Source organism: Raphanus sativus, chromosome 7 (assembly GCF_000801105.2).
Source record: "Raphanus sativus cultivar WK10039 chromosome 7, ASM80110v3, whole genome shotgun sequence".
In the NCBI taxonomy this organism is placed as follows: domain Eukaryota; kingdom Viridiplantae; phylum Streptophyta; class Magnoliopsida; order Brassicales; family Brassicaceae; genus Raphanus; species Raphanus sativus.
The window spans coordinates 22,772,453-22,789,133 of NC_079517.1; the positions used below are offsets into that span (position 1 = coordinate 22,772,453).

A 16,681-nucleotide genomic window follows, 5' to 3' on the forward strand; every position below is an offset into this window, starting at 1 on the left:
TAGGGAAGTAGGTGGATAGAGATAGGATGCAAGTTAGTGGCACAAGACGACATTAACCGCAAGTGCCCACGATGTATAGTTGTTTTTTTTTTTGAATGAACGTAAAATTTTATTCAAACAAAACATTTTTACAACTAGTGCAAAGCATTTGAACCAACTAAATTAGAACAAACCCAAAAGAAAAAATCTATCCCTTTCTCTTCTTCAATTGCTAAAAAACTCTTCTATAAACCACAACTCCAACTCCAACCTCCAAATTCTCCCTCAAACTTGACCATGTGATACAAGTCAAAATTGGAAATGTTATAAAATTCTCTTCATTAAAACCTTCATTAGAGAAAACCCAATTGAGACAAAACTCTAATGGGGGAAAAAGAGTAAGAATCTTATAGTTAGGGGATAGAATTATAGTCTTCTACTACTCCTATATAGCCCAAATCTAAGAAGAGGAACCACTTATTTTCAAACCCTTTTAAGTATTCAGTCTTGTTCCAAACCAAGTAGTGAGTCCCTCATTGAAGTGCTTCCCTTTTTCTTTGACTGACAGTAGCTTAAGTCTCACACCTTTATCCACAAACATTATCAGAGCATATGTATCTTTAGGCTTCTCCCCATGTCTCCTAGCATTTCTTTCCCACCAGATTGCATGTACTGCAGCTTGTAAAGTATACCTGAGAACAAATGTCTTGATGGGAGTTAGCCATGGCTTCGAAACAAGTGCAATCAAGTTACTCCAGTCTGTAGTGAAGCTATCTTGCATAAGCCCTCCAACCAAACTTCTCCATATCTTCCTTGTGTAGCTGCAGTCAAAAAACAGATGGGCACAAGACTCTGGTGTACTATTACAGAGAACGCAAGTTGTGTTAATGGAAGTGTTCCATATTTGCATTCTATCTGTTGTCTGCAATCTTCCTTTAATTGCCACCCACATCAAAAAAGAAAACTTAGGAGTAGACTGAGAAAACCATACTCCCTTACTCCATTCACAAGCAGGTTTTTTTTCACGAATCTGCTCCCAAGTTTTACTTGTCGAGAAGTTTCCCATATACTTTCCTTCAGCATGCTTCCACAGAACAATATCTTCATCTTGGTATCCTCCACTTTTACTCAACTCCTCTTCAATTTGATTCAAGATGACAACTCGATGATTTCTTCTTCTTCTATTTCTTTTTGCTTCTGCAACCGTGTAATGATCAGGAACACCCATATCTAGTGACCCTCTCTCACCAAGCATCTCTTTAAGAATATCAAAGCAAGACCATCTGTCATACCAGAAGGATGTACTGCAGCCATTTCTGACTTCTTTCCTAATAAAATGTTTGAGCCAGACCTCTTAGCTTAAGTAGCTTCCTCCAAACCCAAGATCCAAAACTTGTGTTCTTTTTTATTGACCAGAAAGAGCTCTTTCGAATCAAATAGCTTTGTATCCATCTTACCCACAACGATGTCTCAGACGTCAATCTCCAAATAAGCTTTAGACCATACACTCTGTTTATATTCTTCAACGAACGAAATCCCAACCCTCCTTCTTCTTTTGGATAACAAAGATCTTTCCAACTGACTTTTGCTTTGGTCATTTTGAGATCAGGACCTGACCAGAGAAAAGCCGAACAGAGCCTCTGATGTATAGTTGTTGTCTTCTCTTTCCTCATAAACTTCACATTTTGTGCTCTAAGCCAGCTTTTTCTATACGAATACGACCATCACTAAACTATCATCATAACCCTCCTCTCGACTCTCCAAATGACCATTATAAAAGTTTATAATGTTACCGTCAAAATATTCCGATAAAATACAGACGACTCCTGTATAACCATTAAGGCCTCATCATTCCAAAAGTAGCTTTATATTGTTGGAATTCCATCCACATTGGATTTAAAACAGGCACACCCGTAACATTTGCCTCACCCAACAACTGATCACTAGAACAACCACAAATCTCTATAATATTATTTGAGAAGTCAGTTTCTTATGTGTCGCGCTCACGTTAACTCTCACGATGGTTGATTACATTAATACCCTTAATGAATTGAAAATATTACACTTAAATATTTTTTATTTAGTTTCCTTTTAAAAAATTTTCATATAACATATATATTAAAAAAGGAAATATTTATAAATCTTAAAAATTGAATTTAAAAACGAAAATATAAGTATAAATAATATGATTTCATTAAAAAGGAAATTTCACAAGATAGTAATATTCTATTTTAAAAATATTTTTAAATAACATAAAATATAATTTTGAAGTAGTAAAATATTTGCTTTATATATATTGCTTCTTAGATGAAAAAATATTTTTGTATATAATATGATTTCATAAAAACAAATTTCAGAAAGACAATTTTGATATTAGAAAAAGAAATATTATTTATTTAAAAATATATTTTAAACAATAAAAAAATATACTTTTTCAACGTAATAGAAATATTTTGATACATCTATCTGATTTCTTAGATGAGTACATAAAATAATTAAGTCACATAAACTCATATATGTTTAATTGACTAAAAATAGTTTATAATTAGTATTATTGAAATGTTTTATTTATTTTTCATATATTTAGTTGAATTTAATATCTTTCAATTACAACAAAAATATTTATAAATTATATTTTACTTATATAATATGATTTCTCAAATATAACCACAATAAATCTAAGACATAAAGTTATTTAGAATTTATAAAATATTTTAGTTGTTATAAATATTGATATGTGTTCATGAGTTTCCATAAATGTATCAGTTACTTATGTATGTAACTTTTTATATATATTTTGTAAAAAATGAACATATACTTTGATAAATATTATGATCATGCATGCACATTTAAACTTTAAACGATAAATAAAAAATTAATTTGATTTAACTTAATTATATATATAAATTGTTTATATATTAATTACTCCGACCTAAAACATAAAACATATAATATTATATAATATTATATATTATATATTAATATATTTATAATAAAACGTATTATAGTTAAATTCAGAGAAATAAATGCAGTTCAATATACCTAAATGATAACTAAATCGGCTGTAAAAAAATTGACTAGATATAACATATCTAAAATCATATATCTAATTAAAGTAATGTAATATTATTAATATAAATTATGCATAAAATTATAAATTAATTTAATATTAAAGTATATAGCAATCAGTTATTATAATATATTTATTTTATAATATTTACACCGTGCATGAGCACGGGAAAATCACCTAGTGATATAATAATAGCTTAACCCGTTTTCAGCAACACCTTCAGTGAACATATAAGAATTTTTTAACAATTTATGAAAGTAAAGTTTCCTAACTTTAAAAGAAAAGTTTCGTAACTTAATAGACACTAACTTTTGACCCGCACTCCCATACGGGTGTTTGTTCTTCAAAACTATATATTTTATTTTTAACAAAATATATTTGTTTTCTTGTCGTAGATTCATACGTTATTGACTTTTAATATTGATGTGTCTTATTCAACTTATTTAGCATCTATTTATAAACTATAAATTTGTGTTTTTCTTTAATTTGTTTTTATTCATTTCGCTTGGAAAAGTAAACATTAAAGTGTAAAATATTAGAGTTTTACGTATATATGTGGGTTGTATCAAATTTTACTATAAATGTTGTGATTTAAAATTGATTATAAAATTCAAATTTTATTTTGAGATTTTATAAAACAAATATATTATTTAGACATAAACATAAAAGAATAATGAAAGAAAATTACCAAAAAACGTTCAAAAATAAGTATACATTTTTGCAAATTTAATTTAGCAAGCCTAATTTAAGTAATTAAATTGAACCATTTTGTTATGATTAAAAATTTGGTACATCATATTTTATAGTCACATAAGAACCATCTATTGTGGACCTTATACCAGAATCTAAGCCCATATATTATTTTTCCCCCGGAAAATATGATAGAAACATATTTATCTTTTACCGACTTTTCTCATTCTCTTATAATCTATATCTCTTTTTTTTAACAAAGAAATTTATATGTCTCTATTCTTATCTCTTTGTGGTACCGACTCTTTATCTTGCGAGTTCTTTCTAAATAATCAAAAAAAATATAATGAAGTTTTCACTCAAATGATAAATCTACTAATTTTTACTCCAAATTTTGGCATAAAGTTTTGAGTTTCTTGATTGAGGTGTATTTGATTTTCACGATTAGATGTATTGTTAGATTGAACCAAAAACTACAAATAAGATAGGTGATGGTTCCACATAATTATTTTGATTCCGTACGGGACATAATGGTTTAATAAAGAGAGTAACGATTTATTTGGTTAAGCTTCAGTATTGGTTTTGAATTATATGAAGGCAAGTGATGGTTCAACATAATTAATTTGGGTCTGTACCGGACGGAATAGTTTAAGGAATGTGAGTAACAATTTTATTGGTTTAGGAAATTAATGTGACAGCAAAACGTAAAACTACTGTAGTTTAATAAGTGGCATAAGTTGGTAATTATTGTGGAAAAATTAGTGTTAATTACAAAATGTACTTCCATTTTAATAGTTTAGATAGATTGCACATCTAAAACAGGAATAACTGAACCCTTTTAATACAAAATGTACTTCCCTTTTATGGACTTTGACAAACTGGAGTTGCGTGTGCTACAAGGAAAATGTAGAGTGATAACTTGCTGTACAGAGTGAAAATGCAAAGACTTTCAACGAGGAGTGACAGCAGTGATAGTTGCATCGTCGATAGAACAAGGAACAGACTTACTGCTGGATTCACCTGGCTCAGATCCATATGTTAAAGGGTCTAAGTTGGGTTTGTTCCTAAAGAAAAATCCAGGTGGTCGAGGCACAGGTAGAATAACGGAGCTATTGGTAAGCATCTGAAAGATTGTTGTCATGGCAGGACGATCTGAAGGAGCTTCTTGGACGCATAATAGTCCGATATGGATGCATCTAATAACCTCATCTTTCTCGTAGGTTTCCCCAATCGTGGGGTCAATGATTTCTAAAGGTGAATCACTATTCCAAAGCCTCCAAACCTGCCAAGAAACTCATATTCAGAAACAATATCATAATTTAAGGAAAAAAACAAACAGTCAAATGGGAAAGATGTTTTTGAGTTGTTCCCACATATGTCACCAAGTTGCAAACTGAACCAGTCCTCTGATAGAAGCTGCTATTCTTTTTGCCACTAACAATCTCCAGAATCAATACTCCGAAACTATAAACATCAGATTTGGTAGAGAACTGGCCATGCGTCACATATTCTGGAGACATGTAACCGCTGCAAACATATGCAGGAAATATATAGATACATGTACTTTATACTATTTAAAAACATAAAGGGGTTCACGAAAATTCAGTTTAAAGACTTTGGACAATACTAACAAGGTTCCGACCACTCTTCCTGTATTGGCTTCAGTTTGATGGTCTCTGAAATTTCTAGCCATTCCAAAATCGGCTATTTTGGGATTCATATCGGCATCTAATAGAATGTTACTTGCTTTTATGTCACGGTGTATAATGGTTAGCCTTGAATCTTGATGAAGATAGAGAATCCCTCGCGTGATCCCTCCGATGATGTTGTACCGTGTTGTCCAATCTAGCTGACCCTTCTTTGTTGGGTCTACACATCCATTTGTAACATTAGACAAACAGATCAACAATTACGTTTTTCAAGAACACTGGATAAAGATATAATGTAGCATAGTTGTATTGTTTATTACTGAAGAGGAAGTAATCGAGGCTCTTGTTGGGAACAAACTCATAGACGAGTATCTTTTCTTCGCCGTGCAGAGAAAACCCAAGAAGCCTAACGAGATTTCGATGCTGAAGCTTTGCTACAAGAAGCACCTCGTTCTTGAACTCCATTTCACCTTGATCTGAACTTCTTGACAGCCTCTTGACTGCAACTTCAGTTCCATTTGGGAGCGTACCCTGTAAATTACATAAGACTCTCATCTCAATATCTTGAATCATTATCTGTCTACTGTCAAAACAACTTGAGTAGTTAATTGTAAAATGCCTTGTAAACTACGCCGAATCCTCCTTGACCGATCTTGTTACTGGCCAAAAAGTGACTTGTTGCAGCTTCGATTTCTTTGATATCAAACTGAAGATATCCTGCAGAGGCAATATCATCTGCAGCTGTACACCAAAGTGAAGATGGAAAAACTGAAGTAAAGAGAGTAATCCAAAGCGTCAAAAGAAAACATGAAAGATGAACTCACTTTCCGGGGCAAAAGCTTTGTATTTTTGCCTACTCCTGCAAACAGCAACCCAAAGAGCAAGCAGAGCAAGTACTATGAGCGTTGCAAGGACAATTCCTATGATAGCTCCATTACCAATCTTTTTCCCATCTGTGCAAAGCCAAAATAACATATACTTAGAGTGCCATGTTTACCGGTTATAAAAGTAGTATTACACTTACCTTTGTTTGTCAGGGGAGGTGGGGACTGCAGCTGAGATGCCGGCTGAGATGAGGGCTGAGATGTCGGCTGAGGCGCTAACTTAATATGATCAAAGGCGCCATTGTAGGGTACAGATCCCACCGGAAAATACAATTAGGCCAGTACACGTAGCCGCCTTGGCTCCCACGACAGCAATCCACATAGTCATCAACACTTTGTCGTAAGCATGTGTTACAGATAGAGGGAGTGACGTCTGGGGTCCATTGCATTAATGCATATATATTTATAGAACTTGTCAAAGCTGCTACATTAGCTGCATAGAATCTACTGTTAGAGACTGGTACATTCTTGCCTGATGATGAAACTTCAGTCACCATACGAACTGATAATCGCTCCAATAACTCATCAAAATCCGTTAAGTTTGTGCTGAGATTTCCAGTATTATAACCAACAGAAGGTAAATCCATATCCAACGGTCTAAAAGACGGCTTGTTAGAGTAGCGTGCCATACATAGAGTTTCACCTCCACCTGACCAGTATAATGCTGCTGCCTGGTTTGGACAACTCTGTATTAACTGGTCAGATGCGGCCTTGATACAATCCGAACAAACCTCCTGTTTAGCTCCTGGTATGCACATCCCCATGGCGTAGACTTGGTCAGGATCTGTCCCAGTGGAAGCGTTGAAGAAACCATCATTAGCTGTGACCTCAGATGCAAGAGATGTGAGTATAAGTTGACGGTTCCTGTCAAAATTACCACCTGGTCTAAAAGATCCAAAGTTTTCCAAGCAAAACTCCGAAGAGACAACAACAGTAAAGCTCGCGGGGAGAAGCCAGAAGACCAATGAGAGGAGATTGTTTCGACCCATTTTTCAAAAGGATATAGAATGAGTTTCTTTCGTGTCTGAACAACAAGATGAGTGATAGATTATAAATTAACTTACGTATATAAGAACGGAGAATAATATAAACAATGACAAGTGACAACTTGTTTGAAAAGACGAAAAAACAAGTTTGAGAACTGGACCGCTGAAAGTGCTCCACACCTAGTTGATGGAAAGACTTTTTTTTTTAGTTAAATGTTAAGTTAAAATCAAACGACTTTAACCGCAAGTGCCCCCACAATGTATTGTTGTTGTCTTCTATTTCCTCATAAGCTTCACATCTTGTGCTCTAAGCCAGCTTTTTCCACACCAATACGACCATCACTAAATGACCACTAAGGCACTAAATGACCATCATCATAACCTTCTTCTCCCCTCGGCCTTCCAATTGACCACTAAGTTTATATCTTTAGATAGATTCGAGACTTGGGTATTTTGGATATATAACTCGGATAGAAGTTGTATTATATTGTAGATTTTAAACTCGCGTGTAGTTTTTTAATAATTACGTTTTAAGTTATAAATCTACAAGATACACTAATTTATATAAACTTTATTTCAAGGTAATGTTTAAAATATGATTTGTTTTGTTTTTTCTATTTTTGTCTACAAATTGTAGTCTTTAGTTTGTTTACCATTTAGTATCTATTTATATATATATATATATATATATATAATATATATATATATATATATATATTATTTGTGTTCAAACATAATTATATTATTCAAGTAAATTTACTTTTAAGTAAACTAGTTGCTTTGACCAAAAAAAAAAGTAAACTAGTTGCTCTACAGTTTACCACCACAAGCATCCTTTCACACCTTTATCACATGCATGCTCTACGGGCCCTAATAAATTGATAGAAAAGAATACGTGTCGCCATGTAACTGAACAGAACAGATGAGGCAGTGGTCCAAACAACGTGTTTTTTGTTGTTTCTTGCTCTGCCGACCCTAATAAATTGACAGAAAAGAATACGTGTACCCATGTAATTGAGCAGAACAAATGATGCAAGTGGTCAAACAACGTGTCTTTTGTTTCTTGCTCTTAATTAATTATGGGGACCCTTCCGTACATTGGTGTTACTCAATCCGTACAAGGAGGTTTCGGAAGATCTGAAGAAGCAGGATAACAAGGTTGGTGAAGTCGATCAAAAGAAGTTGGTTCAAAGTTGGGTAGATGCAGCACAAGAGAAGAAAAAGTTGAAGAAATATGATGTTGAGATCTCGAACAAAGAAGGTATCCACATGGTGGAGATTCCAGATGATATCATAGAGAACTCTACGCCTCTATGGGAAGATTTTGTGGTGGGAAAGTTTCTAGATCTAGCCCCTCATGTTGCAAAAGTGCATATGGTGCTTAACAAGATATGGAAGTATGGCGATTTGGATACAAAGGTTGAGGTTTATGAAGTAAATGCAACGACGATGCGATTCAAGGTCTCTAGTTCGCGGGCAAGAGAGAAGATTCTTCGACGGGGTATGTGGAATATAGTGGGAGTCCCTATGATTGTGACGAAATGGTCTCCAAAAACGGAGGAAGATATTGATAAGGAAGATGAAGCAATTCCTATGTGGGTACATCTTGAGAACGTCCCTCTACATATGTACTCGTGGGAAGGGCTTAGTTTCATCACGAGCACAGTGGGATTCCCAGTGAAACCTCACCCGGAGACTACTTCCTGCTCAAAGATGGATGAGGCAAAGATATTTGTGAAGGTGGATGTTTCTAAAGAGTTACCTAAGGAGATTACTTTCTCAAAGGATGGAAAGAGTTTCACTGTGAAGTTCTATTACCCTTGGTTGCCAGCGAGATGCAAGTTGTGTGATAAATGGGGGCATGGAGAGGCTGTATGTGGTTCAAAAGGCAAGAGAAAGAAGAATAGGAATGTTTCTAGCTCTCCTCCTCAAGATGGAAATGAAGTCGATGCTAATAGTCCAGAAAGAGTGGAGAAGAGTTTGGGAGCTGATATGGAAAGTAACACAATTAAGAAGATAGTGGGGGAGACGAGTTCTAAAGTTCAGAGAGAAGAAAGTAATGTGAAGCTAAATTTCAGGAAAGTAGCAGAAGTAGTAAACACAAATAGCTGGTCTATGGTTTCTCCGGGGAAAACTGGAAGGTCGTTGTTCATATCTGATCAGAGAGATATTGTAGAAGTTTCTGCATCAAAGTTTTCGGTTTTGAGTACAGAAGAAGCTGAGGAAGGGGAATTACTAGATGATGAGAAGAATCAAGTTGAAAAGGAGACTGTTGTAATAGATAATGAGGATGAGGAGTCTCTTGAAACTGATCTAGTGGAGGACAGTGCTCTAGATCAGCAAGTTCAGGAAGAAGTGAAGATTGGATTGAGGAAAGGAGGCCGAAATGCAAGGATCCCAGATGCAAATCTTGGGAAAAGCATAAGGCCTTCTCGTCGCAAGCGTTAATCCATGACGAGTTTCTTCTGGAATGTGCGCGGATTCAACAAATATTTGAAACATTCCGTTGTAGAAGAATGGGTGAGAAGTAATACTATGAGTTTTGGTTGTATTTTGGAGACTAGAGTAAAGGAGAATAAGGCAGGAAGTATATTGAAGAAGGTTTTTAAAGGGTGGTCGTCTATCACAAATTATGAATACAGTCGTGGAGGGAGAATATGGTTAGTCTGGAATGATGATGTTTGTATAACACCAGTCTATAAGTCAGATCAACTTATTACTTCTTCTGTGGTGATGAAAGGCAGAGAGGAGTTTTTTTACACTTGTGTCTATGCTAATAACCTAGCAGAAGACAGAAGGGAGCTTTGGGAGGATTTAAGTCATCATCAAGATTCTGTGCTGTTTCGTGGGAAGGCTTGGATGATAGTTGGTGATTTTAATGAGATTTTAGATGGGGAGGAGAGTTCTGGTTTTCTGGAGTATGGTAGAATCTCAAGTGGTATGCGGGATTTTCAAAGAGTGGCTTTGCATTGTAACTTATCGGATATGGGATACCAAGGTCCCATGTTTACTTGGTGTAATAAAAGAGAAGAAGGTGTTATCTGCAAGAAGCTGGACAGGGTTCTTATTAATGATGTAGCGTTGCAGAAGTTCTCAAGTGCCTATTCTGTGTTTGAAGCTGGAGGTTGTTCTGATCACATGAGATGTAAGATTCAAATTTTTCCGCCAAATGAGAAGATGAGAAGACCTTTTAAATATGTAAATGCAATAGGGAAGTTGGATGCTTTTCTCCCTTTGGTTCAAGATTTCTGGAACTCTACCCCGAAGCTGTTTCACTCGACTTCAGCATTATATAGATTTTCAAAAAAATTAAAGAATCTGAAGCCTCTGATTCGTGAGTTAGGTAAGGAGAAGCTGGGAAATCTTACGAAGAAAGCTAAAGAAGCTCATGAAAGGCTATGTGAGAAGCAGAATGTGACTTTGTCTAATCCTAGTGGGACAGCTATTCAAGAAGAGGCTGAGGCTTATGAGAAATGGCTGCATGTTGCCAGCTTGGAGGAGGATTTTCTAAAACAGAGAGCGAAGCTGCACTGGTTGGAGGTAGGAGATCAGAATAATAAGACTTTCCACAATGCCATTAAGTCCCGTCAAGCTCAAAATACAATTCGAGAAATCAGGTGTGCTACTGGTAATGTGGTAACGAAACAGCAAGACATAAAAGATGAGGCAGTGAATTTCTTCTCAGAGTTTCTGAATAAGGTTCCTGACAACTTTATTGGAGCAACTACGGAAGAGCTTGAAGAGCTTCTTGAGTTTCGTTGTTCTGATGATGATTGTAGAAGTCTGGAAGCAGAGGTTTCAGAAGAGGAGATAAGAAGAGTGGTCTTTGCTATGCCATCCAATAAGTCGCCTGGTCCGGATGGTTACCCAGTTGAATTCTTTAAATCTACTTGGTCTATTGTTGCTCAAGATTTCATCATTGCAATCCAATCAGTTTTCAGATATGGTTTTCTCCCCAAAGGCGTCAACTCAACAATTTTAGCTCTTGTTCCCAAGAAAACTGATTCCTTAGAGATGAAAGATTTTCGTCCTATTGCCTGCTGTAATGTGATTTATAAGGTGGTCTCGAAGATTATAGCAAACCGGCTTAAGCTGATTCTACCTCGAGTGGTGTCTGAGAATCAATCAGCTTTTGTTAAAGGTAGGCTATTGATGGAGAATGTCTTATTAGCCTCAGAGTTGGTTAAGGATTATCACAGAGAAGTTGTCACTCCTAGATGTTTGATGAAGCTTGATATCTCGAAAGCGTTTGACTCGGTGCAATGGAGCTTTGTAATTAGAAGTCTTGAGGCAATAGGGGTTCCAGCTCGGTTTATTCAATGGATCCGGCTTTGTATTTCAACTCCATCTTTCTCAGTACAAGTAAATGGTGAGCTTGCGGGTTATTTTCAGAGTAAGCGTGGTTTGAGACAAGGTTGCTCTCTTTCTCCTTACTTGTTTGTCTTATGCATGAATGTTCTTTCACATAAGATAGACAAGGCAGTGAAAGAGAAAAAATTCAAGTTTCATCCAAGATGTCAGGTGATCTCTCTTACTCATCTATGCTTCGCAGATGACTTGATGGTGTTTGTGGAGGGTACTAAAGATTCCATTGAGGGGGCTCTCTCTGTTTTTGAAGGTTTTGCTAAGTGGTCTGGGCTCAGTATTAGTCTTGAGAAGTCGACAGTTTACATGGCTGGAGTAGAAGCGGAGGAGAAAAGAAGAATATTGAGAAATTTTCCTTTTGCAGAAGGTTCTCTTCCAGTTAGATACTTGGGTTTGCCACTTATGACTCAAGCTATGAAAAGACAAGACTACTTGCCTCTGGTGGAGAGAATAAGAAGTAAGATTTGTTCCTGGACGAGCCGCTTCCTCTCTTATGCTGGTCGGCTTCAGTTGATTAAATCTGTTTTGGTGAGTATTGTAAACTTCTGGGCTTCTGTGTTTCGTTTGCCTAGCAAATGTATTCATGAAGTTGAGCAGTTATGTGCATCTTTTCTATGGACTGGGCCAGATTTAAAATCTACTGGTGCTAAGGTTTCCTGGTCAGCTATATGTAAACAGAAAGCGGAAGGAGGGTTGGGGATTAGAAGTCTAAAAGAAGTGAATATGGTTTATGGGTTGAAGTTGATTTGGAGACTCCTATCAGCAAGATCTCTGTGGGGGAGTTGGATTAAAGAGAACCTGTTAAAAAAGAAGAGCTTTTGGGAGATAAAAACTAGTACTCAAATGGGGTCTTGGATGTGGAGGAAGTTACTGAAGCTAAGAGGAATAGCAAGAAATTTCTATAAAATGGAGGTTGGAAATGGAAGTAGCATATCATTTTGGCATGATCACTGGTCTGAGAAAGGAGTGTTAATTGAAATATTGGGAGACAGAGGTATGATTGACATGGGTATTCGTAAGGAAGCTACTCTAGCTGAAGCTGCTCAATGTATTCGTAGAAGAAGGAGGCATCGGGCTGCAGTTCTGAGCGAAATTGAAGTCATTTTAGATAATGTGAGAAGTTTGACTCAAAGTGAAGCCATGGATGTTAGCGTTTGGAAGGGGAAGTCTGGTTATAGAGCTAAATTCTCAACTTATGAAACTTGGATGTTGATTAGAGAATCCAGTGTGCAGCAACTATGGGCTCGAGGAGTATGGTTTGCTATGGCTACTCCAAAGTATGCTTTCATAACTTGGTTAGCAGTACTTGAAAGACTGTCTACAATGGACAGAGTAGCAAAATGGAGCCAAGGAATTGATGCTGTTTGTGTGCTATGCAAAACTGTTACAGAGTCTCGGAGCCATTTGTTCTTTGAATGCACTTATGCTTCGCAACTCTGGTTTCACCTTGTAGGAGGGATTCTGGGTAGTTCTCATACAAGCAACTGGAATGCAGTTATGTTGCTGATTTCAAATGGTACTTATGATAGGAGAAGTATGTTTTGCATCAGATACGCTTTTCAGGCTGCAATCTACGCAATTTGGAGAGAGCGTAACAGGATTCGTCATGGTGAGAAGCCTATGGCTATTTCTATTCTCAAGAAGCTTACTGAAAAAGGGATTAGAAATAAGCTCAGCCTAGTTAAAATGAAGGGAGGGAAAGGGATGGAAGGTATACTTCAATTCTGGTTTCAAAAAAGAAATTAGTGATGTGCTTTGAGTTTGAAGTTCAGGGTGTGAAGTGGTGGGATGCGGGTGAAGTGTTAAGAGCCCCTAGCTATGGGATTCTTACTCTTTTTCCCCCATTAGAGTTTTGTCCCATTTGGGTTTTCTCTAATGAGGGTTTTAATGAGGAGAATCTCATAGCATTACCAAACTTGACTTGTGTCTTATGGTCAAGTTTGAGAGGGGATTGGGATTTTGGAGTTGCTTTAGAGTAAAAGTTCTTTTTAATTGTTGAGTTGTTTAGTTTCCTTTAGCTTGTTGCACAAGTAAACATTTTGCACTAGTTTGTAATAAGGCTTTTTGATGAATAAATTTAACATTCATTCAAAAAAAAAAAAAAAAAAAAAAAAGTTTACTAGCAACCAGAGGCGCCATGTTTCTCAACGGGTAAGATGTCCCAGAACTCTCTACTTCTGATTTTCTCTACCTCACAAATCAACAAGAGATCAACATGGCGCCATGTTCTGTTAATTTTCACTCGGTAAGGGAAAAAGAGATCAACCAACAACGACACTGTGAATACTACTGAAGGAAGAAGAAAGAGATTTTACGTGCGCGTTATAATTTACCTACGTAATTCCCGTAATTAAAAATTAACAGAACCTATATCACGGTTCAATACTTAAGATCATAAAAGATACCAAAATACATACCTTAACAGAGTCTAATATTTATTTCCACTAGAAAATCGTTTGTGTGAAAAGAGAAAAGAAACCAAGTATATTCTGTGAAAAACTTACATTGGTAAAAAGTTCGTGTATATATAAGATCCTGAAAAGGTACACCCTTTGATACTCCAGAAGGAATGTGTTGTTTGAGAAAGGGATCTTCAAGGAAGAGTTGCGAGAAAGGTCTTTACTTTTAAAACTATATATAAATTTTGAAAAGGTATGTTTGTTACTCTAACGAGTGTGAGTTGTTAAATATGTGACTTTTTCAGAGAAGAATTGAGAAAGGATGTGTTGTTTAAATATGAAATTGTTCAGGAAGAGTTGCAAAATATATAGATTTTTTTTATGACATCAACATTCATTGCAAGGGTACTTTATATCCCATAGATCAAAAAAGACAATAAAATCTGACCGTAGGATTGAAGTTTTTTTTTCTATAAAAAAAAGATGATGTGAGTGAGTACAAAATTTGGTTTGCTATTATATATAGATCGTAGTTTTTAATTAATTATTAGGTTAGATTGTTCAATGCATATAAAGCACTACTATATTTTTGTGTATTCCTTTGTCGGTAAATTGGTGTTCGGATCTATAGACTAACTTACAACCTGTCAATGACAGGACCGGAGAAAGCTCCGTTTTGAAGTGGACTCGAAGCAACTTGTGACGAGCCTTAACTCGGGATCGAGTGTTGCAGAAATTCACAGTGTGGTTTCTGATATTTTAAATCTTTCTGCTGAGTTTGAATCAGTTTCTTTTGTCTGGATCTCTAGAAAGAAGAATTTCATGGCTGATAGTTTGCCAAATCTGTTCTGTCTGTATTTGAACTTTTGGTAGTTGGGAATGCTGTTAATGCTCCCTGCTAACTGTTTTTCTAATTAATGAATGTGTTTCAGAAAAAAAAAAGACTAACTTACATATATAAGAACGGAGAATAATATAAACAATGACAACTTGTTTGAAAAAGAGGAAAAACAAGTTTGAGAACTGGACCGCTGAAAGTGCTCCACACCTAGTTGATGATGGAAAGACTTTTTTTTTAGTTAAATCTATTATATTAAAAGAGAAGTTACAACCTTGATTCATGTGTTATTTTTTTAAAATGGACCATTAACTAAAAATCACTTACCATTCATTAATTACTAAACCTGTGGTTTAATAATATATTATTTCTAATAAATTATTTCTAAAAATCAGGATTGATTAACAAACACATATTTAAATACTTAATAAATGAATCATATTGGTGTAATTTAGATAAACCATCGTATATTAGTTGTTTTGGTAGAAATAATATATGTGAGAGTGTACGATTGAGATAGACCATCGTATAGTATAGTTGAAATAAATATCAAATCATAAAACCATTTTGTAGCAGACCATTTCAACTAAAATTAACCTCTGTTTATATTATTATAGTCACTAAAACATTATGAATGCATGCTTAATCTTTATATACATTGGTAAGTTAAATAAAGAAATAATGATCCAAAAATATATATTATATAGAAGAAGATACAAATACATATGAAAATTTGAAACAACATATTCAATTAAAAAAATAAACGGCAAAATTATTATATTTTTTAAAATGTAGATACACCTTATATATTATAATATATATATATCAATAGTTTGACTGAGGAGTGGCTGTGTCAGGGAAATCGGCCAATTCATACATCAACAGAAGACCGCGGTCCCGATCAGTATATACACTACATACCTGTGCTAAAACATACACCAACTCACTTTTTTTTTTAAATTTCATACATCAACTATTATTTTTCGGTTAATTCATACATTGACCGTCTTACCGTTAGTCAAATTATAACGGTGTCTTATGTGGACTTAACAGATTATGACGTGGTTTTTACATTTTATTTAATTAATAAAATAAAAATAAAAATCAATTTAAATCTGTCGTTCGGGGTATCGAACCCGGGTCCAGCCCAATTTGAACCATCCACTCAACCACTGTGCCACTCGAATATCTAATGTATCTTAGTTATATCTAATATATTTTGTTCATATATTTCTAATTATCTAAAATTAGCTCCACTAAATATATATAAATTCTAAGAATTATGTTTAATTACTTTAATTACCTTAATTGTTTTTATTGTGATCTATTTTTTATTTCAAAATAAAATATTTTAAAATCAAAAAACTTTTTTCAAAATTTACAAATAAAATATAAAAAACATTTGAAAATAAATTTCCAAAATTATTATAAAAAGTTTGAATTTGAAACATATAATTCAAAACTATTAAAAATATTTTTATATTTATTTTTATTATTTATTTAAATGATTTTTTATATTTGTAGAATTTTTTAAAATAATTTTTTATATTTAAATAATTGATTAGAATTATTTAAATAATTTTTTAATTTAAATAATGGTTTAAATAAAAAAAAATATTTTAATAGTTTCAAGTTATATGTTTTCAAATTCAAACTTTTTATAATAAACTTTCGAAAAGTTTTTTCAAATTGTGCCTTATTTATTTTCAAATGTTTTTTTATATTTTATTTGTAAATTTTGAAAATACTTTTTTTTTATTTTCAAAATTTTTATTTTAAAACATATAATTCAAACTATTAAATAATGTTATGTTTTATTAT

The 16,681-nt window shown here is 34.3% G+C and overlaps 2 protein-coding genes across 2 annotated transcripts; both read right to left on the reverse strand.

The window, feature by feature from the left end:
* Positions 1-472: 472 nt before the first annotated feature.
* LOC130498096 (uncharacterized) lies at positions 473-1,234 on the reverse strand. The gene is made up of 2 exons (XM_056991450.1): positions 1,027-1,234; positions 473-912 (listed from the first exon to the last, which is right to left on the reverse strand). Exons 1-2 carry the CDS (start codon positions 1,232-1,234, stop codon positions 473-475), a joined length of 648 nt encoding a protein of 215 aa, XP_056847430.1.
* A 3,223-nt stretch (positions 1,235-4,457) lies between these two features.
* Positions 4,458-7,632, reverse strand: LOC108832167 (putative cysteine-rich receptor-like protein kinase 30). Its single transcript, XM_018605665.2, is given in 9 exon segments — positions 4,458-5,021; positions 5,113-5,266; positions 5,371-5,608; positions 5,709-5,919; positions 6,008-6,129; positions 6,213-6,341; positions 6,413-6,517; positions 6,520-7,296; positions 7,420-7,632. Coding segments are annotated over 8 exon segments (2,034 nt in total). The 5' UTR covers positions 7,262-7,296; positions 7,420-7,632; the 3' UTR covers positions 4,458-4,688.
* Between the last annotated feature and the right edge of the window lie 9,049 nt (positions 7,633-16,681).